Below are 26,404 nucleotides of genomic sequence, written 5' to 3'. Positions count from 1 at the left end.
TAATGGGTGCATTGAAGTCATGCCCTTAACTCATTTGTTTTATTTACATCTTTTCATGAGACAATTATCCTCAAATAAGTAAAGGGAGATTGCAAAGTAGCATCTGTACATACCTGCACAAGCAGCATGGCTGATTTTCCATCACTAAGTGGGCGGCTTTCCAAGCAATGGGTTGTCCTAGTTAGCATACACAGTTACCCTCACCCGGGCAGTAACTTCAGGGTGAAGCTTCAGCTCTGCAATGTATTCCCCGGTTTCACGGATTTCGGGAAGAGAAACAATCCGCTTGTCCACATCCCTAATACAAAATAAATAACATTTATGCACCAACGACCCCAAGCAGTGATATGAACATCCTGTTCCCTCCCTCCCATGCACTTGTGCGTGTGGAAAGATCACATGCATCCCATTTATGTGGAAGTTCACATGCAAGAAATGTGAACCATGCAAAAGGTGGGGCACACCACGAAGGTCACCTGGTATGGAAACGACGTGGGTTCCACTTCCACTCACAGGCCCGAATGACAAAATATTGGCCACTGATGATTGGATTCAGTGTACAGGTGTTGCCCACCTAATGAGTATATTGGCCTGATTTTTATGCTATGCAGCCTTCCTGGTGTGGGCTACCTTTTGCACAGCTCAGATGCGCAACACATGACACAGTAGCCATGAACATGGATTGCATGCAGAATTTTTGCATACATGGACCTGTGTGTGTGTTTGTGAGTGTTCGCGTGCGCAAGTGTGTGAGAAGAATGGTCACCAGGAGTTGGAATCCACCAGGGTTGTGGCAGAGTCGAGAAAAAGTGGGGCCCACATGGTGCATGTATACCATCCATCTGTCAATCAGGTGAGGCCCCAAAAGATGTGGGGGAAGTCTAGCTGCACAGGGTACTTAGTGCTCCAAGATGCAGGGTGTGCTTGTGACTGAATTAGCCATTTCCATGCGTTCTGTTTTACAAGTTTTCTAATGGCTTATTTCCGAATGAAAAAGCAGGAGTATCTTGGGAGTAGTGATCTTTCAAAATCTGGACAGCCCTGATGTCGTGTTGGGCAAAGGATTCTTTCCGTTGTAATCCTTTGCTATAAGATGAAGTAACAACTGTAGTACCAAAAAGTAGATCTCAAAGGATATCCTTTAAGGGCTCATTACTTGCTCATGAGCGAGTGGAGTTGCGCTCCACTCTCTACTCGATGCCTACGCCGTACATCACCACTGGGTTGATATTCCCTTTAACTGATCCCTATGAAATGACTTAAGCTCAACATCTATCTGAAATAGAAGGTTGAGTTCATTTGAAGGGTCAACTGGGACACTTGGGCAGTCTAGTGGATCAATTCAGACTGTCCATCAGGTATTCAGGTTCAACATACACTTCATGGGCTATGGCATGAAAATCACACTGATTGAATGATCAAATCCATCCATAAGCCAGCTTCACTTTTATAGCCACTCATTTTCCAAGCCATGGATGGGATGGTTAGGATTATCTGAAAAATGTGATTTTTTGGAATCATAAACAATTCATGATTACTCCAAAAGAATAGATGCTCAAATTGTTGGTTAGGGCTATTTTTTCCATAAATGATCTTAGTTGTCCATTGTATAGGCTGTTGATCAGATGGTTAATCATTTGATTGGTGTAACTTATACATGCTAGCCCATGAAATGTGTGCCGGACCTATTGACTGCCCAGATTGGTTGATTAGACAGTCCAAGTGTCCTGATGCAACTAGAAGCATCACAACTTACTGTGCTGTGAAGCACCGGATCATTTCTAATGTGTATGTGTGGGTGGGGTAGTGAACCGATGGTGTCATTCCCACCACAATTGTTGTGGGAATGAGTTCCTTGGGACACTCGGACAATCAGTTCCAGCATATATTTCGTGGGCTACCACGAAAAAATAATAATGATGGATATGCCTGGTTTAAAATTTTTTCCAGTACAACTCAGTTTCATTTGACTCATACCATTTTAGGTCCACAATGAAATTAATCACCAGAGTGAATGGACCACAAATGGATAGAGATTGACTGATATCTAGCTGACCAGACAATTGAAACTTCATTCTTTTCTATTTCCAAGCCGTGGATGGGATGGTTAGAATGACCTAACAAAAGTGATAATTTTAGAACCATAAGTGATACATCATGGGGCCCATCAGGTGAGGGTTCGATTCCTCTTGATAGACGTGGTTGTGGGTGATTGCGTGTATCCGCAGGGATTAGTCTCACTTCAAAAAAGAGGTGGGGACACCCTGTGTCTTCAAAAAAAATTAAAAAATCATGGGGCCCATTGATGTGAGTTTTCCATGGTAGCCCATGAAATATTTGATGGACCTAATGGATAGTCTCGATCTTGTAACTGGAGTGTCCAAGTGTCCTGATGGACTCGTTCCCACCAAAACTGTAGGGGTGAGGATCATTTTCATGTCTGTGTGTGATCATTTCCATGACTCTGTGTGGGCATGTGTATGTATGTATCTATTTATCCACACACACACATACGCGTGCAAGCACACACACACACACGCGGGGGGGGGGGGGGGGGGGGACGAATACGAGCATGCGCAGATATAGCTGGCAATGGCTGGACCTTGGCCAACCAACTCAAAATTTTGAACAAAGCCTGCCCAAAGGCCCTACCCAATCAGCTCAAATGCAGGCTGGAGATGATGCAAGGCCCAGCCTGTTGACAGAACTACCCGTTGTTTTCTGTGTGCATGCATGGTGTGTGCACACGGAAATGCTAATGTCACCTTCATGGGGACATTAGCAACATTCATGAAGCTCTTAAATGAGATGTCGGACACCCCAGTCATCAATCCCAACTGCCAATTCATTATGTACCACCATTAGCAGGCCATGATAATAATAATGATTAAAAAAAATCATACAGATCGGATAATCCTAACCCTTTGAATGTTGGCCATTTAGATAAAACCACCTGTATTTTAACAAGCCATAGTTCAGATGGTTAGCATGATCAGAAAAAAGTGCTTCTTTGGAATCAATAGCAACCTTCTCTGGGCAATTCAGAATAGTTGTTTCAAGATGATTATTTGGATGCTTAGGATCATCCGATCAGTGTGATTTCTGCATCATGGCTTGCCAACAGTGGAATGGAATGAATGGACGGTCCAAATGGTTAACTGGCCGGTCCACAAATCATTTAAAAGCTTAAGGGACATTGCTAATGTATCCCATAAAGGTTGGGATGCAAACGGTCCCCAGATGCATGTATATGAATGGATTCAGATAACATACCTCTGAAGTTGTGCCTTAATAATGTCAACAAGATCTTGTGCTGTGACACTGAAAAGAGAAGCTAACATGTCTCAGGGTAGCATTTAAATTCTTTATGAAGCAAGAGTTCTATTTGTGTTCATTCCACTCACGATCCAAAAATTTGTTTTCCTTTTCCGCCTTTGCGCTTCATCTTGAAGGCTCCAACAGTTTCAAAAATCAAAGCTAGTTGTTGTGCCTCTTCTTTTACCTGTAGGAGACCAAGAGATTATAATAAATAAATAAATGCATAACTATACATTTGAGACTGATAAAGTGGACTGAATTATAGCTGTACTCAGTCTGAGTCAATGTTGATGAAATATCAAAAGTACCAGCAAAAAGGTCACGCTAGAATAATAGCATCAAACTAGTACAGCTTAACATTGATAAGGGGGCACAGTGTGCACCTTTTAGTTCAATTGAACTGAAGTTCAATCCATTCAATTCAGTACAGTAGGCAGTCTTTTTCTTTTTCTTTTTAACTAAATGCCAATGAGAGAGATTTATTTGCACCAAACAAAAAGGACTTACAAGAAAGAGGTGGAAGAGGGATGATGACACATCCTGCTGCATCAATCAAGGAGGAAAGCAACCCCTGAAAGCACAAAATATCTTCCTATTTGCAACCCCCTATGAAAGAAATTTTTAAAAATAAGAAGGGGGAGTTCTAACATCGTTACACCGTTCATACTTGTTTCAGATCTTCCAAAAATCTTAATGATGTATAACTATTGGAGATACATACTCGAATAAACTTCTTCCTTAAAAAAATTTTAAAAAAAATTAAAAAATTAAAAAAAAAAATCTTTTTTAAAAAAAAAAAAAAAATTTGTGAAAAGTGTGGGTATTCTCCAAAGCCCAAAAGAACTCCCTTTTGTCCTCGGGAAGCTACTTCTGCACCCTCCAATCATCATCATCATCATCATCTAAGCTTTATCCCAATTAATTGGAGCCAGCTACATGAATTGTGTTCCACCATTCCACTATCAACGGCCATACCTTTAGTTAGGCCATAGGTCATCAAGTCTTTCCTTCCTACCTCCATCCACATCTTTTGGGCCTTCCCCTTGCCCCTTTAGAGGCTTAAACTTGAATCAACTGACTCTAAAGTGGCATAGTCCTTGGTCTCCGTTGCACATGACCAAACAATCAAAGTCTATTTTCCTACATCTTATTACCTATTGGTGCTGCTCCTAAGTTCCCTTGAATGCGTTCATTTCTAATTCTATCCTTCCTTGTTTGCCACTCATCCATCTCAACATCCTCATTTCAGTGACACACTCATCCTATGAACATGTTGTTCCTTAACTACCCAACATTTTGTCCAATAAAGCATGGCTGGTCTTATAGCTATCCTATAAAGTTTCTCTTGCAGTTTGAGGTACATGGCGCTCACATAAAACTTCGCATGCACATCTCCATTTTGTCCAACCAACTTGAAGGCAACATCCTTCTCAATCTCTCCATTCTCACGAATTATTGACACGATATCGAAAGTTTAGAAAACTTCTGCAGCAGCAATCTTATCTAATTCCTAGTTTTCACTCCTATTGTTACTAAAATTGCACTCCATATACTGTTTTAGTCTGCCTAATTTTTAATTCTTCGGATTCTAAAGCATCCCTCCATAAATCTAGCTTTGTGTCTCCGCCCTCCCTCATCTTGTCAATCAAAACTATGTAATCTGCGGACATACACCATGGGATCGCTTCTGTAAATGCCTCGTTAACTCATCCATAACCAATGAGAAAAGAAACGGGCTCAATGCCAACCTTTGATGCAAGCCTATAGTAATTGGGAACTCACTTGTTTCTCCACCAGCGGTCCTCACATTTATTCCCGCCTCCTCATACATGTCCTTATTCATGTCAATGAATCCTCTCTCTGCTTTTTTTAAATTCCACTACCTTGTTTTTGGGCAAACAAACACTCCTACAACCTTGCAATCCATACAATCCTTATATATTGATCCTTTGCCTTCGTAAGTAAAACGGAATCTATTTGGCATGTATATGATCTTTTGAAAGTTATTAAACATTCATCTCTCTTTTCGAAGCATACATTTGCTAGAACTAGATTGCATGTCATACGAAATCAAGGATAGCATCCCCCATCTCATTACTTCTTCCAAAACCATATCCTCCATGTATGCTCACATATCCTCTATTTTCTTTTCCGACATGACCATTAATTCACCTCCTACAAATACCGTTTCTCCGTTCAGAGTTCCTTGCATTCTGCACTCTCCGACCTATTACTAAAATTTCAATTGTTATGTTGTCTCAAGAATGACCATAGATCAAACGGCAGGAATGGATGCCATAAGATTTTCTTTCCTAGAATCCCCTATTTCCATGATTGAATGACTGCTTCAATTGATCCTAGCATCACCACTACATTTCAACACGCACGCACGCACACGCATTTCCCGGAAAGTAACTTGGTTTTGTGATTTACAATAAACAATCTCCAATGTCTACTAACTAATAAATTCTTTTGAGTATTCTATATAGAACTAAATATTCGAATGAAATTTTATATAATTGTTACATATAATGAAAGAACCACCATTTAGACCTGCCCTAATTGATAAATACATCCACTTTTTCTTCGTTTAGTAATATACTAGCTGAAATTTGTACTATTGTCTTACGATCTTTGGAATACTTCTTTGGTCATCAATCTTAACTAATTCCTCATTTGCACTCCATATACTTTGTATTAGTCCAACTAAATTTAGATCCTATAGATTCTAAATCATCCCACCATGAATCTACTTTATATTTACACCCTCCCTCGTCTTGTCAATCAAAACTATTTCATTTGCAAACAACATGCACCATGGGATCTCTTCCTATAAATGCCTCACTAACTTGTTTGTAACCAATGCAAAAAGGTACAAGCCCAATGTCGACCCCTAGTGCAAGCCTACAATAATTGGGAACTCACTTGTCTCTCTACTAGTGGTCCTAACATTTGTTACCACTCCTTGTACATACCCTTAATAATGTCAATGTATCCTCTTGAATTCCTTTCTTTCTCAACACCAAGGTGTGTTGTACTGGTAACGGTGGGCGTAAAGGTCCCCACCATTACCATTACCAAAAAAAAAATCCACAAGAAACCCAAAAAAATCATAAGATTTAGAGGATTCCGAATATGTATTCTTTAGTGATTTTGAACATGTTTATGATAGTGTTATGGTCCGCTCTTTGGTAAGAATTCTGTCTCAGCCTGTCTGATGATTTTATTAACCTAACAGCCTTATATTGATCTCAAATTGGTCCATAACGCATACAAGTTATAGCACTCATCCTACTAATGCACATCAAGCACTTGACACCATTTCCCCTAAGAAATTTTAACAAAAAATTAACATTAAATTTGGATTAACAATCTCACCAATTTAGAAGGCCACTCAAATGCTCCCAAATAGTCTCGAAATTCATGTAATGTATGGCATTCATCCCACTAATGCATATCCCCAAGCATTTGACATCACTCCCCCCAAGTAATTATAAGAAAAATTGAAATTAAATGTGGATGAATAGCGTTGCCAATTTGGGTGGCTGCTCAAATTGGTCACAAATTCATGCAAGCTATGGCAACATCCCACTAATGCACATCCCTAATTATTTGACATCATTTTTCTATAATAAATTTTATGAAAATTTTGAAATTAAATTCAAATGAGTAGTCTCCCCAATTTGGGGCCAATTTGGGGGACCACTCGATGCCCCAAATTAGCCTCAAATTCATGCAATCTATTGGCACTCATCCCACTAATATAATTGGCTACACCGATTTCATCATCCGACTATCGGATCGGTGGGCATTTATTGGACAGTGAAAACTGAAAAATATCCACTGGTTCTATTTAAAAAAACAAGTGTCCGCAAAACAACAGTTAGATACATGGGCCATTGGCTCACACGATATTAAATTAATTTATTGTGGGGGAGGGCTTTAGCGGTAGACCTCGCATAAAACCAACCACTTTCTAATACATTCTTCTCATGCCTTAAACTTTACTCAATCACTCTCTTCCAAAATTTCATAGTATGGCTAATAAGTTTAATCTCAGGACAGTGGAGTGTGTGTGTGTGTGGTGTTAATTGGGTACCCATAGGGTACCTAATACCCATCTTGATAGGACCTGATTTCTTAAAGGGTATAACGTAGTGGACCCAAACCCAACCCGGTTTTTAAAACAGGTCTCAAAATCAAACCAAGGATTTTTTACACCAGGTCAAGCTCCTTGGTACCTATTGAAAGCCCTAGAACAAACATATGAGTAGAAAGTTTTGCCCTTTGGATGCTGATCATTTAGGTCATATTTGGATACATGCATTCCAAGGGAAAGGAAAAGAAAAGGTAAATGATTAGGCAATAATTATTAACATGAACACTACTGAAACATGGATTCCATCGTGAAAATCTCATATTTGTGAGACAACAATCACCTAATTTCTTGTGTAGAGAATCCAAACTATGGAAATGTGCAATTACTTCTTTGTGCAATCCTCCCTTTGTTATCCAAGCATCTCAAATTGTCACATCACTAGAAAACCTTTTCCATTTCTAATGATTTCCATGAAATTAGTGATATCCAAACATGCCCTTAAGCTTATGTAATATTGAAGATCTAGACCTTTTTTCCCCTAGATTTAGACCATCGCGACTTCCATTTGTGCTTGATTTTGACCTTCAAACAATATTTCCACTCCAATACTTCGACCATGATTTTTGAGACCTAAACCTTTTGGTTGCATTTGAGTGTGTTCCCAAATTCATTAGTCGCAACAACAATAAGGCCGTTTACTTGTCACTATGCAAGTGCTCCTTCCCTGTAAACTAACAAACCATCCACAAGGACAATTCACACATGAAATGCCACATTTGTTGATATTAAGGATGTTAGTAGTAAGAGAATATTAGTTTACCTAACCTCACATATTATTCTTTCGTTTCATATTTCTATGTGCTCATTCTTACTTTCTTTTTCTTTTTCATAATATAGGTATAAAAACATCCCATTCTGTCCAATATCTTGTTTTCTTATTTATGTTTACTGGTAAGCTAGGGTTCAATTGTATCTAACATCGCCTAAGGTAAGACATTTTGGTCACTTAGTTTTTGGGCCGCTAAGGGAAAAATGATGTCCAAATGGCATCAAATTGGTACCATTGGATAGCTTACAAATTATCTTTCCAATGGGTCTAGGATTATAAAATTTAGACAAGTACTTAAGAAATTAGGACTGATGGGTACCAATAGGGAATAACAAAAATTAGAGTTTTGCTAATGCATCATAAGCCATATTGGCCAGTCCATGATTTAGAAAAGGGTTCTTCCATGGGCCCTAGAGTTTGAAATTAACCATGATTTGGATAAGTTGTTGGTTTGGTCCAAGTTTGGTTCTAAATTAACTTAGTTAGTCAGTTACCTTAATTAGAGTCCTTATTAATTTTAGAGCTTTTTTTCGTACGGCTACTTATATTTTTGGCTATTGTAAAAAAATCCGCCTCCTTTTAAACTCCTTCCATGGACCCGCTCAACGTTTCCACCATTAGTCATTTAGGCACATAATGTCTGCCCTTGTTAAGCATCATATACTATATTTTCTAAATGTCCAAAATACCCATTTCATCTCACGGCATCTCTCCTCATTCTCTCTCAAAACATCTCACAGCCCCTCTCTCCCCCGCAAAGGAGAACCAAACGGCATCTCACACAAAACCCTCACTCTCTTTCACTCGACCAAAAGCTCCCCAATCCCTCTCTTGGCTGATGGAAGTTGGGTTGCCGGAAACCATCACCCAAAATTTTGATGGATGAAAATAGGGGCGCAGATTGGGTACTACCCCCATCAGGACCTAGCTAGAGATAGACGGTCTTGTCAGGGGCTCCGTGGGGCCCACATTGATTTATATGTTTTTTCCATGCCGTTCATCCATTTTGGAAGATCATTTTAGATTACAAGCCCCAAAAGGAGGCAGATTGAAGGCTCAAGTAGACCACACCACAAGAAGCAATGGATTGAAACCTTACCATTGAAAACTTCTTGGGAGGCATAGAAGTTTTGGATCAAGCTGATATTTATGTTTTCCCTTAATACGGGTCTATGTGACCTTATGAACAGGTTGGATGGAAAATAAACATCTCAGCAAGCCCTGGGAAGTTTTCAACAATATGAATTTAATCCCCACTACTTGGTGTAGTGTGGTCCACTTGAACCTTCAATCTGCCTCCTTTCTGGGATCATGCCTTAAAATGATCCTTCAAAATGGATGAATGGCGTGGATAAAATATATACATCATGGTGGGCCCCACAAATCCCTTGACAGGACCTTCCATCTCCAGCTGTGGGGGTAGTACCCAATCCACGCCGCAAAAAAAGGGGAGCAGATTAGGTGAGAACCCAGACTCACCTAAGACGGTGTGACCCTTACAATGGGGTCCACCTTAATGTATGTATTTTGTATTCACACCATCTATCCATTTTTCCATATCACTTTAGGACATTATCCCAAAAATAAAGCCGATCTAATTATTAGGCGGACCATACCATAGGAAACAATGGTGATTGACCATTAATGGGCCAAAAAGTTTTGGATCAAGCTGATATTTGTTTTTCCATTCATCTACGATTATTTGACCTTATTTGGATGACAAATACACACTACAGAAACATTAAGGTGTGACCCAAGAAATTTTTAATGGTAGGACGTTGAATCACCACTGTTTCTATAGTATAGTCCGCTTGATAATCGGATTTACTTCTTCTTTTTTTTTTTGGAATAATGCCTTAAAATGGTACGAAAAAACAGATGGACAGCGTGGATATAGAATACATACATCAAGGTGGGCCCCACAGTAAGTGTTGTACCGTCTAGGGTGAGGCCGGGGTTTCACCTAATTCTCTCCTAGAAAAAGTATGCTGATTTTGATCCTCTGTCAAGCTGTTGCTATCCTGAGGCGGTTGCAAATTCAATGGGCCCCATCATGATGTATATGTTTTATCTATGTCGTCTGTCCATTTTGGATCATTATTTTAGGGCATGATCCCAAACATGAGGCATATCCAAATCTCAGATGGAACACATTACAGGAAACATTGGTGATTGAATGACATTGTTAAAAACCTAATAGGTTCACCATAGTGATTATTTTCGACCAGATCGTTTTGGATCAAGCCGATGTTTGTGATTTCCCTTCATCTAGGTCTGCATGACATAATCAAGAGGTTGGATGGCAAATAAAAATTACGGTAGGCCAAATGTAGTTTTTAATGGTAGGCATTCAATTGCCACTGTTTTCTGTTGTGGGGTCCACCTGATTTTTAGAAGTTCCTCATTTTTTGGCTTTTGCCCTGAAATTTTTATCCACAAAGGATGGATGGCGTGGATGAAAAAAAGACTTCATTGTGAGGCCCACAGCATGGTCCATGTGTACATTAGATTCCGCACCGCCATCCCACATAATGTGGATTCTGCAACAGTTCATTTCATTCAAAAGAAAGGGTAAAGTCATCTTTTTATAGATTAACGGCATAATTCATAAGTGCTTTGTTAGTCAAAGTCAAGTCAACCAGGAATTCGACCACATTTCTAAGGGTTGATCGGGTCCTTAGAAAAAGTTTAGAAGGAGGCGGGTTTTTGACAATAGCTGAAAATACAAGCGGCCGTATGACAAAAGCTCTTAATTTTATTGTCAACGATTGTCTTTATTTATTTCCAATTTGGATGTGCTTGATTTTAGGAAAGGTTTTAGTTGTGAGCAAGGTTTACACCAATCTAACCATATTTTTGGCAGTAATAGGTTTTAGAAAGTCCCCATATAAACTGAGTTACGAGTACTTTAGACTAGGCTGGTTGCGTTTTGGAGTTGTTAAGGCGGGTTATAAATATGGCCCTAAGAGAGTTTTTGAAGTCTAACATGATTGTTTGATTGGATAAAGCTTTCCTGAGGTTTCCTTTCAGCTCCTAGTTTTAAAAGAGTGGTTCTTCTTTGTTATCTTTTCTAGAAGCAATACCAGAAGGCTGTCAGAATTCATCCACAGTCCATACCCATTATATTTGGAGATTCTCATCATCTTGTGTGGCTCATTGGTGATCAAGTTCCAAATCTGGTACTTACAATCTAGAGTTGTTTTTTCTTCAAAATGACATAAATTCCCACTTTAGATTGCGCCATCATCATTGTACAGAATCTACAAAGGCTTGGCACAATAGTGTCTAATATCATTATTCATTAGTTTTGTACATGCCATCAAAATATGTAAGATATATGAGATATGGGTATAAAAGAATCATTGTATCCAATGCATGTTTATTAATTTTTTAGTTGGTAAGTTGGGTTTGAATTGTATTCAATATTGGCATCATATGAAGTCTGCAGAGATTGTTTGTCTAATATTATCTAATATCTAATGTTTCAAGCATGAAAACTGCATCAACTACAATTCTCAAACTAGTTTGCATACCCGCTTCTTTTCGGCCTCAATTCTCTCCTCTTCTAATCGCATTTCCCTATAAACAAAATTAGAATACTATCAACATGGCATATCCAGTACCAACTGCATGATACTAAGAACATTTGTATACAAGAGACTCACATGCATTTTTCATAATTCATCTGAAAATTTCATCAACCATAGCACTCGTTCAGTTTTATGGGCGTAGATTTAGTTACTTTGATCTAATCTCTTTCAGATGAATTATGAAAAATGCATGTGGATCTCTTCTAGTCGCATTTCCCTAGAAACAAAATTAGAATATACTTAACATGGCATATCTAGTCCCAACTGCATGATACTAAGAACATTTGTATACAAGAGACCCACATGCACATTTTTCATAATTTATCTGAAAATTTCATAAGCCATAGCACTCATTCGGTTCTATGGTTGTAGATTTAGGTACTTTGATCTTACTATCTAATGATATTAAAAATGAGGAATTGTGAGATTTTCAACCTGAGGCTTTGCAGAGGATACTCAGATTTTCGATTCCAACAAGTGTGGGGCCCATGGTTCAGTACGCAAGAGCATTGGTCTGTTTGTGTACCCACCGTGGATGGACTATAACCCAGAATCTCCTTGGCAAAATTCTTCAATTTATGGGCTACAAATAGTCGGTTAATAGAGAAATACAGCAACAGTCCACAGTCAACTAGGTCCAAGGGGCATAGGATCTTCCGGTCTGAGATAGTTTGGGGATGTGGTTCATCCACAGTGTTATGCAACAGATACATAGGCTTTGCAAGCTTGCACATTCATCCAAAATGTTATCCTCGACGAAAGGCTTTGCAAACTCCCTCACACCGGGAGATCCAAAATGTTATCCAGGCCTGAGGTTGGTTTAGGCAAGGATTTTGAACTGGCTGAGCCAGTCCTGTTCCAAATTTTTATTTTTCTTGGCCTGTTGCTGGCCGGTTGGTAAACCTAGCTGCCTGCCAGTGAATTTGCTTCTTAATGATTTGTGAGATTTAGCACAGAGAAAACTGGAAGGGATATCTTAATATTTACTTTGGTTTTGGAGAAAATAAAAACTGTTATCAGTGTTCTCGTATTATGTCACATTTGGGGAGATATTTCCAATCTATTCATTCTCTTATTTGAGTTCACCCTCAGCTTAGTAGATGACCAGTGACACTAGTCTATTCCTTTCCCTTCTCCTTTTTCCTAATCTTTTTTGTTCCTTGAATTAGATTGAGAAGGAGAAAGAGAGAGGGCATGAGAAGAAGCAAGAGAAAAGAGAATAAGGCTTAAAGGGTGGTTACACCCAGTGTTTTAAATATCGACAATATCGGCCGATATATCCCACAATATATCTTGTATCCCACCCGTGCAATACGAAACACACAAGTAGTGTGATATATCCCGCATGTTCGATCCAATGAGCATTTTTTTTTTTTTTTTGGTAAATCATGTTAAATCAGTGTCAAATTGTTACAAATCCATGGGGAGCTTCGATTTCGAGATTTGGAGAAGGACCGAGTTGCGGAAAATTGAAAAAAAAAATCAAAATCAAACAATTATATAATCTAATCTAGTGATTCTTCAATTGCTTTTGAATGTATTGCTTGTGTTTCCTCATGTCTTCTTACATTTATAAAGTATATGAATAGACTTTGAATATACTTGCATTAATTCAGTTAGACAATGCGTAGATTAGGACCCCATACAAAGAAAACCTATTATGTGCACCTATTTTTTTAGTAAATTTTTTTATTTGTAAGTGTGTATTAATGTCTTTTTTAACAATCACTGAAATTTCATTGAAAAATTCGACCAATTTCCACTGTTTCCCCATGTTTCCAATAACAGCGATACATTATGTGATACAACCGATATATCCCATGCAATAACCGATACGTATTCGTATCCCAAGGGTGTGATACTGATATTTCGAACACTGGTTACACCCCTAGCCTCTCCTCTTATTATCGTTAGGGCTTTCATAATATATATGAAAGTACAAAAATACCCCTATTCTTGAGTTATTCTATTACCAAAGCCCATATGCTAAACTCTACACTATCGCATGATGCAGGATGTGTGATTTAACTACTTGGATGTGGGAGATTGTTAATATATTAATCACAATAAATCAAATATAATAACATGTTGTTCACCAATGATCTAAAGAGTACCAAAAAGGCAATAAAATTCAGATTTATGATAAAATCACAATCCCACACAAGTATGAATCATATAAACATGAAAACCCAAGGCCCAATGAGGGGTTGGAACCCCCACGTTAGCATAGGCAAGGTTCTAAATCAATGGGCAGATTTGGCGCACTTCTGGGGTAGGAAATTTGGAGATATAAGAATTCGGGTTGGGAAATTTGGAGATTTGGGAATTAGGATCAGGAAATCAGGGGATTTGGGAATTAGGGTTTGTAGGGAAATAGGGTTTTGAGGGTTATAGTTTAGCGTAAGGTTTTAAGCTTAGGGTTAGGGTTTTAAAGGGGAAAAGAAATATGAATCAAGAGGGAAAGAGAGAAAGGAGGGGAGGGCTGTACGGATGTACGGTCTTGGGTTGATCCATACGATTGTACGGCTTGAATGGGGTTGGGCTTAGGTGGGTTTAAGATGTGATGGGAATGGGTTTTGGGTGAAAGCAAAAAGGGAAAAAGAAGAGATGAAGAGAAATAAAGAGGGGTTGAGAGATATAGAGAAAGAGAAAGTGAAGAAGATACCTTGGTTGTAGAGAATGAAGGAGGAGAAGAAGACAATGGGCTTTACACCCTTGGATTCACACCAAAATCGTCTCTTTTCACAAGAGATTTCCACACATTGCACATGGGAAGAGCTTTTTCTTGTTTTCCTTCTTTTTTTCAAAACTTCATGCATAGAAAAAAATAAATAATAAAAATAAATCCCCATAAGGGCTGGATGTCCAAGTCTAAATAGGCTTTGGACTACCAAATTACAAAAATGCCCTTTCATTTTATTTTTTTCCCATCATGTCCCAAACCTCATAAACATCAAATAAATGTTCCAAATATGAAATAAATTGGAAAAACACCTAATCTAAGCTTTAAAAAAAATACTAAAGTAAATAAAGTTTGATGATGTTTGGTGGCGACAATAGTCCATAATCAATGGTTCGATTAAAGTGTCTATGCGATCCAATGGTCTGTTCATCATATCGTCGCGATCTAACGGTCCAAATCTCCCAATGAAGCAAGCCACATGCATCTTCTTAGTGTAGGTCTTTGAAGATGCGATCATGCATGTGGGGCTTCAAGGTCTCAATGTGGCCCACCCGAGCCCATGTACAAGTCATCAAGCCAAAGTGAAGGCTGGTTCAACCTCCTCTTCCTCTAGTACACTCTATATAGTCGGATGTCCTCATCAACTCTTCCCGAGTGAGTACATTTCGCCTTTGGCGAAATAAAGCTGTGATGCCCCTCTAGAAGATCCGGGTCAAGTCGTTGAAGATTTGCATCTGTGATCCACGTGCAATTTGAAATTGGTCGATGTTTTTACTTGACTTTCTGAAAGCCCCCATGTCAAGTGGAAATCACATGCTCGTCCAAAATATCCTTTCTCTCCTCTCTGCTCAAAGTATGGATGGTAAAGGTGGTAGAGGCTGAGAAGAGGGGTTACATATGGTCCATGGGTGATGGGACAAGTCAGGTGTGTCATCATTTGGGTCAGGAGAGGGGTTTTGGAAAGGCACAAAATCCTTCACATTGAATGTAGCACTAATACCCATACTAGGTGGAAGATCAAATCTTATATGGTCCAGCACTGCGGGCTAGTAATTTTTTTAAAGTTCCTTGTGGAAGTCATTCATGCCTTATCCTTATCATCACTTTATCGCCTACCTGATATTCTTTAAACCTACGGTGAGAGTCAACAAGGTTCTTATATTTTTCATTACTTATGTTAATCCATTTTCTAATCTATGTATGGAAGTCATGAATGTGGCGTGCAAATGCTTCTTCAAACTCTAATGGCATGTGGGAGATTGACATGGGAATAAGGTCTATAGGTTTTTTAGGCTCATAACTAGACACATCTTCAAAGGGACACATGCCTATTGACCTATTGACCGAACTGTTATATGCAAACTTAGCTACGGGTAATGCTATGTCCCAAGTCCTGGTATGGTCACCCACAAGACATTGTAATAGGTTCCCTAAACTCTTATTAACGACTTTTGTCTGACTGTCAGTCTGAATATGGTATGTCAATGAAAATTGTAATCTCGTGCCCATCATGAGTTGAAGTGTCTTCCAAAAATAACTCATAAACCTAACATCCCTATTAGACACGATGGTTTTCAGCAAACCATGTAAACAAATCGCCTCCACAAAGAATAGCTTCGCGATGTTGGAAGCATCGGACGCCTTAGAGCATGGTAGAAAATGGACCATTTTAGAAAAATAGTCCACTACCACAAAAATGGAATCGTACTTCTTGATTGTCTAGGGAAGCCCAAGCACGAAGTCCATACTAAGGTCTTGCCACGGAGCATGTGGCATTGGCAACGGTGTATATACCTGTGTTCTACTTCTTTTGCTTTGTCAGCTGACATGTTCGATATTGCCCTATAATTTTGGCTACATCTCGCTTGATACTTGCCCAATAAAACATGCCATCTACAAAGGCAATAATCTTGTCACAACCAAAATGATCGGCTACTCCACCGGCATGAAGCTCCCAAACAAGGAAATCCCGCAGGGCTGTGCAGGGAACGCAGAGTCTGTCTCCTTTGAATAGAAAGCTATCAATCAGGACAAACCCACTATCATTCCTCTGACCATCCAAAAGTGACGTATATACTTTCCCGAAGTCTGGACACGTAGGATATTCGACCTTCAAACTCTCGACTCTAGTGACTTCAATGCTCATAGATTGAAGTAACGTCACTCTACGACTAAAAGGGCATCAGCAAGTTTATTCTTGACCACGGCTTTGTGTTTCAGAATAAATGACTACTTTTGAAGAAACTCAACCCGCTTGGCATGCCTTGGGTTTAATTTCTTTGGGGATTTAAGATAACGTAAGACCTCATGGTCTAAGAACAAGATGCACTCTTGTGGTAGTAAATAATGTCGCCAATGACGCAAGGACTAGACTAGCGCATAGAATTCCTTGTAATAAGTAGAGTATCGTTGCTTTGCTTCATTCAACTTCTCACTAAAGAAAGCAACAGGGTGTCCCTCCTGGCTAAGTACTCCGCCTATACTTAGCTAGAGGTGTCATGAGCAATCTCAAAGACTTTAGAGAAGTCAGGAAGCAACATAACAGGAATCTCAAAGACTTTAGAGAAGTCAGGAAAGAACATGACAGGAATCTCAACCATCTTGCCATTTATCTTCTTAAACGCTTTTGACGCAACGTTAGTCCATTTGAACTCCCATTTCTTTATGCAATTTATGATGGGGGTCGTAACGGAACTAAAGCTTTTGATGAACCACCTATAAAAGGTAGCTAAGCCGTGAAAGCTACATACCTCATGAATGCTCCGCAGTTTAGGCCAACTCACAATGGCCTTCATTTTCTTAAGATCTGCAAACATGCCATCTGATGAAACTATGAAACCTAAGAAGATAACTCTATCTAACATGAACAAACACTTCTTAAAGTTTGCATATAACTTCTCTTCCCTAAGGATCCCGCAAACTTGCCTAGGATGGTGGTGTAGTTCTCTGGACTGGAGGTACTATAGATGAGGATATCGTTAAAGTACACTGCCAAGAACTTCCCTATAAAGGGCCTTAACACTTGGGTCATCACACGCATGAATGTACTCGGAGCATTAGTCAAACCAAAAGGCATGACTAACCACTCGTAGAGCCCATCATTCGTTTTGAAGGTCGTTTTCCATTCATCCCTTAGGCGAATATATATCTGGCGATACCCAATCTTAAGGTCTATCTTTGAGAAAATCGTGGCACTTGCCATCATGTCTAATATATTATCAAATCATGGTATGGAAAACTGATACTTAACGGTGATTTTGTTGATGGCCCGACTATCCACACACATGCGCCAAGTGTCATCTTTCTAGGCGTGAGAAGCGCTGGCACGACACAGAGACTCAAACTCTCCTGAATGAAACCCTTCCTAAAGAGCTCATCTACATACTTCTTCAACTCCGCATGCTCCGGAGGGTTCATTCGATAATGAGGAAGGTATGGTAGGGATGACCCAAGGACAAGATCAATGGTATGCTGAATGACCCTCATGGGCAGAAGCTCATCCGGTAAATCCTCAGAAAAAACATCACTAAACTCATCTAGTACCGGCCTTACCTCAAGTGACAACTCTAACCTCGAGGGTAGCCTCTCTAGCCACAGGGGCATACACCATCGAATCTGCCTTAATGTCCCACTCAAACTATTTGGCATTTAATATGTGGAAAGACTTGGGCTGCGATTTCCTCACATACCTCCTTGGGCATACATCCTTCTATCCACCCTTTTTAAGGTCCTCTTTCCTAACTTCTAGGGTATTCTTGGGGATTTAACTTTATTTTCTTGCCCTCATGCATGAAGGAACAAACATTCGAATGACCGAAATTGTTACATCACGATCAAAGAGCCAAGGCCTGCCCAAGATGATGTGGCCTACATCCATAGGCAAAACATCACGCCACAATGAGTCTTTATAAGATGCGAACTGGATGGGAATCAAACAAAGCTGGGAGATTAGCCTAAAGGACTCATCAACCCATGAAACTCTATAAGGCTGAAGGTGAGGACTAAGCTTCAGGCTCAAACAAGAAAATGGTGCTTTTGGAGACCATATTTGTACAACTGCTACTATCAATGATCAGTTTGCAGTTTTTCTCACCACATTTGGTGTAAATATAGAAAATAGTATTCCTGCGCCAATTATCAATTCCCTTAGCCTGAGCTAAGGGGTACTTGACAACTGCAAGTGGTACAGTCTCATCTTCTTCTTCATCACCAGCATCAATTACATGATGATATTCTTCTTCTTCACAGTCACCATGGTCATCTTCATCTTCCTCATGCTCTCCAATCACGAGGGCCTTAGGTCATTCTTTTGTGGGACACTCATAAGTGAAATGGCCATATCCTTGGCAATTATAGCACCGCCTAGGTTCGTCTCCTCGCGAACTGGTACCAGTGACTCCTTTACCCTTGAAATCCTTTGGGTTACTTTGAGTGCCAACAAAGGGTTTGGGTTGACTTCCAAAGTTGGACTTAGCTCCCTGAGAGTAGTCTTAACATTGGACTCACGAGAGTCAAACCGTCTCCCAAATTATACTTTTAAGTATTATTTAACTTCTTACACCAACTAATAAGCATGCTCAAGGGTGCCAATATCGTGAGAGAGCAGCTCGTGTTGAATATCGGATCGGAGGCCCATCTTAAAACAAGAAAGAGTCACTAGTAGGTCCTCCTCGACGTTACATTGCATCATGTATTCTTCAAATTGGTGATGTAATCCGTTAGGGGCATTGTTCCCTAGCTAAGGGATTGTCATTGATCCAATAATTTCTGACAATATGAGAGGAAGGTATTTTCCTTCAGCGCTTCTTTCATCTCGACCCAATTTACAATTGGGTCTTGTTCAGACCTTTAAAACTTACGCTCAAGATTGGTCCAAAATAATTTAGCCTGGCCCACCAACTTCATCTTGGCGAACCTCACACGACGACGATCATACGTCTCATACCACTCAAAGTAATGGTCCATGCCTGCAAGTCAGTCGAGGAAAGCCTTTAGGTCTAGACGAACATCAGAGTTAGGGGCCTCGATCTTGAGGTTTTTCATAATGCTCTCATTTGGATCGTAATGATCATGATACTTCCCAAGGGATGGGTGGGTATACACCCCATTATGGCCAACACCTCTACCACGGCCTCTTCCACATCCTCCAACGTGACCTCCTACATGAGCTTCCTCTACACCTCCCACTTGAGACTGGCCATCTTCCCCATTATCGGGATTTTCCTAAAGAGAAGTCTCCGACTAAGCTATATGATTGTTAGTCATTGTCAGTTGGTTGTTGGTGGTTCTGCTTTGAGCCTCAAGGGCCTCCTGTTATCTAGCTATGACATTAAGAGTTTCGAGAATTTGATCTTGGCTCATGGTGGTAGGGTTAAGACCATAACCTCGCCTAGAATGCATGGACATAAAAAAGGGGCAAACTAAGGGGCCTAAGACTTAAGACTCTTAAGTACTATGTTATGACAAAGGAAAAGTGGCTAACCTAGATGCCGCGATATGTAAACCTAGACTCTATATGGAATGAATGCACTAACAAGGCCCTAGATATGATGAATGTGCTAGCCCTATATATACCTATGCTAAAGTCTTAAGCTCTAATACCAAAATTTGATGCAGGACGTGTGATTTAACTACTTGAATGTGGGAGATTATTAACAAATTGATCATAGTAAATCCAATATAATAACATGTTGTCCAACCATTATCTAAAAGTACCAAAAAGGCAATAAATTTCAGATTTATGATAAAATCACAATCCCACACTAGTATGAATCATATAAACATGAAAATCTAAGGCCCAATGAGGGATTGGAGCTCCCACATTAGCATAGGCAAGGTTCTAAATCAATGGGCAGATTTGGCACACTGATAAGGTAAGAAATTTGGGGGTTTAGGAATTATGAGGATTTGGGAATTAGGGTTTGAAATTAGGGTTATGAAATTTGGGAATTTGGGTTTGTTATACTTTGGCTTAAGGTTTTAAGCTTAGGGTAGGGGTTTTAAAGGGAAAAAGGAATAAGAATTAAGAGGGAAAGAGGGAAAGAGAGAAAGGAGGGGATGGCATACGGCACACCGTACAGACGTACGGTTTTGGGTTGATCCATATGGTTGTACAGCTTGAATGAGGTTGGGCTTAGGTGGGTTTAAGATGTAATGGGAATGGGTTTTGGGTGAAAGGAAAAAGGGAAAAGAAGAGAGAGAGAAATAAAGAGGGGTTGAGAGAGACGGAGAAAAAGAAAGTGAAGAAGATACCTTAGTTGTAGAGAATGAGGGAGAAGAAGAAGACAATGGGCTTCACGCATCGCACATGGGAAGACAGAATTCTTGTTTTTCTTCTTTTTTCAAAACTTCATGCATTAAAAATAAAAATAAAAAACCTTAAGGGCTAGAAGTCCAAGCCTAAATAGGCTTTGGATTGCCAAATTACAAAAAATGCCCTTTCAGTTCTTTTTTATTCCCACCATGTCCCAAACCTCACAAAAATCAAATAAATGTTCTAAATATGAAATAAATTGGAAAAACACCTAATTTAAGCTAAAATAAAATAAAATCCTAAAGAAAATAAAATTAAATGAGGTCTAGTGACAACGATGGTCCACGATCAACGGTCTGATCAAACTGTAAATTGGATCCAATGTGCAACCATCATATCACCCCGATCTAACGGTCCAAATTTCCCAACAAAGCAACCCACGTGCATCTTCTTAGTGTAGGGGCTTTGAAGATGTACGATCATGCATGTGGGGTCTTCAATGTCTCAGTCCGGCCCACCCAGGCCCATATACAAGTCATCAAGCCAAAGTGAAGGTTGGGCCGACCTCCTCAGGTACACTCTAAATAGTCAGATGTCTTCATCATCACATCACCTCAAGGACTAAACAAAAGGGAATAATAAAATAAAATAATAGAAACGTGGGCCATAAGTGTGATCACCATAATCCATAACGGTCTATTAACAGTCCCCCTCAAGCTAGAGCATATATATCATGAATACCTAACTTGACGAAAAGACAATCCAAATGGGTGTGAACAAGAGCCTTAGTGAACATATTTGCCAATTGATCCTGAGACTTAATGAATGACACACAAATTTCCTTACTCGTAGCTTTTTCTCTAAGAAAGTGGTAATCAACTTCAATGTACCTGGTTCTCTTGTGACAAACCGGATTATTGGTAATATGAGAAGCGGCTTAACTATCACAATATGAGAAGCAGATTATTGGTAATATGAGAAGCGGCTTAACATCACTTATAGGAAAGATGATATCGGGTCAAGTGATTGCTAAGTAAATCAATCTTCCAACAAGTTGATGATATCTTTCGGGATCATCAATCAATTCTCTCAGGTCAACACTAAGCTTCTGATTTGGGTCCGTAGTAGTTTCACTTGGTTTGGCTCCCAAAAGACCAACCACTACCAGTAAATCCATCACATATTTTTGTTGCAACAAATTAATGCCCACCTTAAATCTTGCAACTTCAATACCTAAGGAGTATCAAAGATGGCCCAAGTCCTTCGTACAAATGTATTGCTGCAAAAATGTCTACAACTTGTCAATACCCACACTATCATTGTAAGACCCGTATCCTAGTCCGTACTGTTCCGTCGACTCCCGCGATCATTCCCTTTGAATTCCGGCAACCTGCGACCTATGATCGACGTTTGTGTACGACCCTAAGTCGTATCCTGTAGATTTGAGTCGGCTTAATCCGAGACTTGTACCATTGTGACCGCACCGTCGCTGCGATTCCAACGCCGCGTCTTGTATACCGATCCGATACCCTAGCAGGAAGATGTGGGCCAGCGTTCAGTTCGAAGAAAACGCCGCGCGTTTGCAATCCCAAGAGAATCTCTACAACATGTCCCATCAATCAATCAATCAATCAATCACCTCATGTCAAGTACATACACCCATGCTTTCTTTCTCAACAAGTCAAGCAACCACCAAGTCAACTCTCTCACCCTCTCTCTTACACACCCATACATGTCAAGTACCACCTCACCTCACATCCATCACTCCATCACCCATCACCTCCCTTACAACCCTCTCTCTCCCTTATTTCTCAACACAAATTTCAAGCTAGCAAGAAAAGTGCACATCCATGCATTCCAAGAGAGAAAAGTGATTTTGGTGGCCCACCTTCCCATCCCAAAAACCTTCATCCTAGCCATTCATTTCTCATCTTCTACCATCAAAGTGAGACACAAGGAGATCGGCTTTCCAACGGACCAAGAAAATCGAACGATGGGTGCTTATTAGGCAAGATTTTTCATGTTTTGATGATGGGCCAAGTGAGGCCTACCGATTGATGGTATAGATCTCGCTTTGAACCCTAGGTGTGGCCGATGGCCCACCTTGATCCTCATGATCATTCCATGATGGGGCCATTCTCCATGGACCCCATCATGATGTTTATTTTCCTTGCATAAAAAGAGATCATCTAGACCGTCCATTTTGGGTGGAGAAGGAACTTCCACCGTTGATCTTTGATTTTGTTGGCCCACATGTATTGGGACCCACTTGATGCATGATTGAATGCAAGGGAGGGTTCATAGTAGCGGAGCCCTCCATCACACGTGTCCCGTCTCTCTTTCTCTCTCTCTCTCTCTCTCTCTCTCTCTCTCTCTCTCTCTCTCTCTCTCTCCCTTTTTTTTTGTGATGATGTAGTTGTGTGGCCCACTTGGATGGACCCCACTTTGATGTATGTATTACCCATGCCATCCAACCCTTTCTTTTGGTGGCCCACGTCCATAGGTGAGGCCCACCTCAAATGTATGTATCATGCCCAAACCGTCTGGCGTCCAGGGACGCTGGACGTGAACTGGGAAAACACAAATATTAGCTTAATTCATAAGCTTTTGGATGGGCCAGTTGTGTAGGCCCCACATTGATGTACGGATACAATCCAAGCCGTCCATCCTTTTCCCCAACTCATTTTAGGCGTTAAGCCGAAAAATGAAGCTGATCCGACCTTCTAGCAGCGGGCCACAACACAAGCAAATGGGATTTTTTACCGTTGAAAAACCACCTAATGTTTCTATGCTCCAAAACACCTCGAATATTGGGCTTGTTTGGCTTGTCTTGAGCTATGGGAAGCAGTGGACGGGGTAGATGCTTCCGATGTAGGCCCCACATACGAAAAACCGAGGAAAATCGCATTTTCAAAAAAAAAAATATATATATATATATATAGATAGATAGATAGATAGAGATAAGCAGGCAGCGCCTGCTGCTGCTGACGCAGCAGCAGAACGCTGCTGCGTTTTGGCAAACAGACAGCAGGGACCCACGGTCCCAGCCGTGGGCCCCACCATGATGGGTGTAGAACATCTACGTCGTGCATTTTGTAGGCCCTTTCCTGAAGGGGGCCCCCTCCAAAAATCAGCCACATACGGGACTCAGGTGGCCCACATCACAGGAAACAGTGGGATTGAACGTCTGCCATTGCAACCCTTTGGGTGTCCCAGAAGTTTTGAATCCTCATGAAATTTGTTTTCCCTCTTCATCACGGTCTGTGTAACCTTATCAACGGTTTGGATGAAGAATAAATCGTTATGGTGGGCCCCACGTGGGACCCAAGGATGTATGTGTTATATACCACACCGTCCACGGGCGGTGGAACCCACCATGGTGTATGTGTTGTATACATGCCGTCCACCCATTCTCTGTAGGGACGGTGGGTCCCACTGCTGTTGACTTCAGCAAGGTCTGTGGGTCCCACTGCTGTTGACTTCAGCAAGGTCTGTAGGACCCACGTATGATGTATGTATACCACACCGTCCATATCACTGGACGGTGGGACCCACCATGATGCATGTGCTGCATTCAAACCGTCCAACCATTTTGCCAAATAAATTTAAAGCTTGAGTAAAAAAATGAGACAAATCCTGTATCAAGTGGACCACACAGCAAAAGCAGTGGGGATTGAGTGTTTGCCATTGAAACCTTTGTTGTCACCAAAAGTTGTGAATCATTAGGAAATTTATTTTCCTCTTAATCCAGGGCGGTGTAACCTTATAATCAGATTGGATAGAAAATGAAGGTTATAGTGGGCCTTGAGGATTTAATGGTGAAAATCATTCTCACCACTGTTATTTGGAGTGCAGGCCAGTTGATCTTTTGATATGATTCATTTATACACACACACACACACACACACACATGGATGTACTTGTGGCTGTTGTTGAGGCCCACTTTGATATGAATGTAAGGCCCATGTTATGAGGCCTATTGTGATGTATTCGAGGCTCATGGGTTATGGCCCATTGCAATGTACATAAGGCCCATTGGTGCGGTCCACTTGATCAATATAAGGCCCATGTGATGTATCTAAGGCCCATGGGTCGAGGCCCAACGAGATGTCCTTGGGGTCTATTGCAATGTGTGATTCTCCCATGGTTTGTGTAATGATGTTTTATAGCGGGTCATGCCTTGGGAGCAATGTTGGTTTGACGTCCACATTGTAAGGTTAATGTTGATTAAATGTCCGCATTATAACTCTCCCTAGGGCCCGCTGATAGGCCCATACTTGTTACGTGTAAGCCGTCTAGACCCATCTGCGTTGTAAGGATAGTTCATTACTTTATAACATGCTTAGTATAACTTCATGACTCATGCCATACGCATCATATTTATGCTTGATATGAGGAATGTTTGATCATAGCATAAGCCGTTGGGCTAAGACATTTACGAGACTCCTTATGAGACGGAGTGCCCCACATGAGCGCGTGGTACGCGCAGGATTGCTACATGACTGATGGTGTGACTCATGCATTTCGCATTGTGTGTCGTGATCACTGCATGCCCTAGTGACATTAGGGTTGTGGCCTCCATAGGCACATCGTGGATGGTCGTACCGGATACCGAAAATATTGGCTCTAGCATTGTGGGCACTTAGGATGTCCTTGGGTGAAAATTCCAAAACTTTTTTGGTACCAGGAGATGCTCCAATGTCTAGACCGAGTGGATACACGAGCGCCCGAGTGCCGAATACCAGTAGGCCGCGTCTCCCACTGTGTCGTGGTCGGTTGGAAGGGGGTGTGACCTTATCCGCCTGAGTGAGGGGGCTATAAGCTAGGCTGAGTTTGACCAGCTCGCAAATGAGTCCGCTATCGACGAGCCGGGTAGGTATTGGCAGACTACTGGTCAGGCGGATAGTGTAGTCTCTTCCACTTGCTTGGCTGTGCAGCTAAGGAGGAGGCAGTCAGTGTGAAGTGTATTAGACCCCTGTGATATCTAGAGAGGAACTGTACTGATGTGTACTTGATGAGTACTAGCATGCTTGCTTTGCATCTCGCATATGACATTTGGCTACATAGGCCTCGTATCGCATGGCCTTGGTATAACCGATAGCATTTAAGCCTTTCATCACATAGCTTCGGTACAGCTGATAGCATTCATGGATTTACCCGCATATTTTCGCACTACTCTGATATTATACACTTGGCGCTTGCCTTGCGCACACACTTACACCACCCTCTAAGCTTTCTATAAGCTTATGCACGATAGATGCGTGCAAGTGATATTAGGTTGCAGCAGCGTGGAGCTTGGAGCATGTAGCTATCTTCCGGAGCTTTGATCTTATTCTGACTTATGTATTTCCCTTTCAGCATTGTATTTAAATGTTTATATTAGTGGATATGTGATGATGATGTTGCCTTTATGTTTTAGGTATACTTGTGGTTATGCTTCTTATGAGACAAATGTACGTTGGAAAATCCTCCTTGTAGGATCCCAGGATCGGAACCTGGCGTATGAACGCTAGGAGCCGAGAATGAGGTACTACGGAGGCTGTCGGCACCGAATTCGGGAATCGAGAATTTTGTGAGCCCGATTTCCGGGTTTGGGGCGTGACAATCACTACCAGTGATAATGATATCATCC

General features: G+C 40.7%; 1 protein-coding gene across 2 annotated transcripts in view; it reads right to left on the bottom strand.

Annotated features, from left to right (window-relative positions):
• Positions 1-26,404, bottom strand: part of LOC131243659 (large ribosomal subunit protein bL9c) — a 46,142-nt gene that overhangs the window by 869 nt on the left and 18,869 nt on the right. Inside the window, exons 4-7 of one of the 2 annotated variants that reach the window (XR_009170162.1) lie at positions 11,780-11,825; positions 3,405-3,502; positions 3,274-3,321; positions 114-298 (exon numbers count right to left, since the gene is read on the bottom strand). Coding sequence is in view for 1 of the 2 variants with exons in the window: in XM_058243162.1 (XP_058099145.1) it covers positions 178-298; positions 3,274-3,321; positions 3,405-3,502; positions 11,780-11,825 (313 nt within the window). In the remaining variant the exon portion in view is untranslated. Of the gene's footprint in view, positions 1-112; positions 299-3,273; positions 3,322-3,404; positions 3,503-11,779; positions 11,826-26,404 lie in introns of those variants that run through there. The other variant, XM_058243162.1, reaches the window with a different exon arrangement.

The sequence above is a fragment of the Magnolia sinica genome, chromosome 1 (assembly GCF_029962835.1).
Source record: "Magnolia sinica isolate HGM2019 chromosome 1, MsV1, whole genome shotgun sequence".
Lineage (NCBI taxonomy): Eukaryota > Viridiplantae > Streptophyta > Magnoliopsida > Magnoliales > Magnoliaceae > Magnolia > Magnolia sinica.
This window is presented reverse-complemented; position numbering and strand designations above follow the sequence as displayed.